The 2,411-nt window shown below is 55.0% G+C and overlaps 1 protein-coding gene across 2 annotated transcripts in view; it reads left to right on the top strand.

The window, feature by feature from the left end:
• Positions 1-2,106: 2,106 nt before the first annotated feature.
• Positions 2,107-2,411, top strand: part of MRPS22 (mitochondrial ribosomal protein S22) — a 9,866-nt gene continuing 9,561 nt past the window's right edge. The window contains exon 1 of one of the 2 annotated variants that reach the window (XM_019503671.1): positions 2,107-2,231. In XM_019503671.1, the coding sequence (XP_019359216.1) occupies positions 2,114-2,231 (118 nt within the window). In that variant the 5' untranslated portion in view covers positions 2,107-2,113. The other variant, XM_019503672.1, reaches the window with a different exon arrangement.

Raw genomic sequence — 2,411 nt, 5'->3', positions numbered from 1 at the left:
TTTCAGTTTCTGTTGAAACATTTTCTTTGATCTTCTTAAACAAATTCTGCTGAACACTGCCCCTTTTCTTTCTTCCTAACAATGCTGTAATTCCTGTTTTGACAAGAAGCCAGCAACTCATGTAACCAATGATTCAAGCCAGCTAGCCAAAAGGAAATGCGCCAAATAACATTCCCTGTAAGAATGAGTCCCAGGACACTGATTTTCTTTGTTAGATGAAAATAACATGCGTGTTGTAACTGTTTTTCCCTTTCTGCATCTAATCAGTCCAGACAGTACCCAACAAGGTTCTGTAGGAATGAGTCTATCAAGCATCCAACGGCTTTGTGTTTTGCTTTTAGAAGACATAAATTTGTGTGCTTCTCCTAGCCATTACTTTCTTTTTATACATAGATCCAGTTCCCCAAAGTTCAGGGAAGTAGACTAGGAGAAACAACCCCGCTGATCAGATAACAACAGAGTTGGCGTACAGGAGATTTTGCCACCAGTGAGTCAAAAGATTGAACATTTCATCATAAAACATTAACATGTCAAAGCCTAAGTGGGCTTTTGGAACTTGTGGATTTGGATGAGTCTGGAAAAGAGATATTGTGGAGGAGAGAATGGATAACAATCTTTCAGCATGACCTGCAGGGTGGCCATGTAGAGGGTGGCTATTCTTTGTGGCCACAGGAGACAGAAGAGGAGCAGTGGCCTCCAGTGTAAATGCTGAAGGCTGCAAGTGCAGAGGAATGAGGGAAAGCCCTGCTGCTCTCCCTTTTAGCATCTGCTCTGTGCCGCTGTGTGTGGGGCATAAAAGGATCTTGGGCATGGGCCCAGGCAGCAGTGCTCAGCTCTTCTTCTTAAAGGAGGCTGTTCAATGAACACCAGGAGATCCCTTGGCGCAGCTAAAGCACCAACAAGGACAGAAGTGAGGGTCAGATATTAACGACGAGGGCAATAGGCGATGCATAGGGGGAGATCCTGGAGGGTACATGCCACCCCAAGACTGCCCTTTGCTGAAGTCACCACTGGCTTCTGTGGGCAGTCGCTGCTCACACCCACCCCTCCCTTGCTGCCGACACAGTCGGTGGTGTCTGCAGGTGGTCCCCACCTGCCATTCAACATCCCTCCCCCCCCACCGCCAACAACGAGGCTGGTGGCTGTGGGCAGTCCCCGCTCGCCACCATGGCAACCCCTCCCAGTCTCGGGAGAGACCAGTCATTCATGACCAGCGCTCCAAGACAGGCCACTGGGCAAAGCTGACGGGACGCACCCCCTGGCCCTTCAGCGCCTCCAAGGAGGCAGTGCACAAGTCTGGATTTGGATGAGTCTGGAGAAGAGATGTTGTAGGGGAAGGAATGGATACAATCTTCCAGCATGACCTGTGGGGTGGCCATGTGGAGGGTGGAGACTGAAACTATTCTGTCACAGGGAGATGGCCCCACAGTCACAAGGGGGGCTCCTAGCCACAGCCCCCTGCCCGCTCAGCTCATGGCAGCTCAGCTGAGGCCAGGAGGCTGCGGTGTCCTGGAAAGGGAAAGCTGGAGGCAGGGGCTGAGCCAGCAAAGGGCAGTCCGTGTGCTCTCGGGAAGAGGGGCAGGGGCTGCAGCATTGCCAGGTCAAGATGAAATGACTGTACTGGAAGCTCAAAAGGATCTTATTTGCTGAAAAACTAGCGTGCCCTGAAAAAGTATGCCAATAAGTATGCAAATTAAGTCTTCTTCTTCTTTACCTGATACTGCTCGCTACAAGTCTCCACTGAGTGAGTGAGACCTGGTCAGCAAAGGTGAAGCATTTCTTTATTTGCAGGCAAGCAGCCATGAGGACGAGCCGACAACGAGCAGCGCGGGCAGGGCAGCCTCCCTGAGAGGCGCTTCACGCCGCACCAACGGGCGGCCCCGGACGTGACAACACACGCAACAGTGTCACTCTTCTTGCTCCTCCATTCGACCACGGTTGAAATTATCGCTCAAATACGGTAATCACCGTCTCCCCGGCAACGCCAGCTCCCGTGGGGCGTGGCGTGGCGGGGCGGGAAAACTGACCTCGCCCCCGAGGGCCCACCCGGGCGACTGCCTTTCCCAGCGTGCCCTGCGCGCGGTGACGTTTCCCCCGGAGGTGACTAGCAGCAATGGCGGCGCTCGGAGCATGTTGCTGCTTGTGGGGCCGTTCGGCGTGCGCGGTCCGGGGGCTGCGGCGGGGCCTGTGGGGACGCTGCCGGCTTAGCCAGGCCGCGGGCTCGGAGGCGGGTGGGTGAGCGGCTCCCGCCGGCTGTAGGCGCTCGGCCCGGGGACACATGAGGCTGAAGCCGTTGAGAAGCAGGGCTGTGGGAGGGAAAGACACAGGGGAGCGAGAAGGTATTCTCCCAAGCTGACGCCTGAGCAAAGGCGGGTGCACTTGCACGTGAAATCCTCGCGCCCCCCCCCCCC

Source organism: Gavialis gangeticus, unplaced genomic scaffold (genome assembly GCF_001723915.1).
Source record: "Gavialis gangeticus isolate Ggan-Ray unplaced genomic scaffold, GavGan_comp1, whole genome shotgun sequence".
Lineage (NCBI taxonomy): Eukaryota > Metazoa > Chordata > Crocodylia > Gavialidae > Gavialis > Gavialis gangeticus.
The sequence above is the reverse complement of the archived record's forward strand: the minus strand, read 5'-3'. Positions and strand labels throughout refer to the sequence as shown.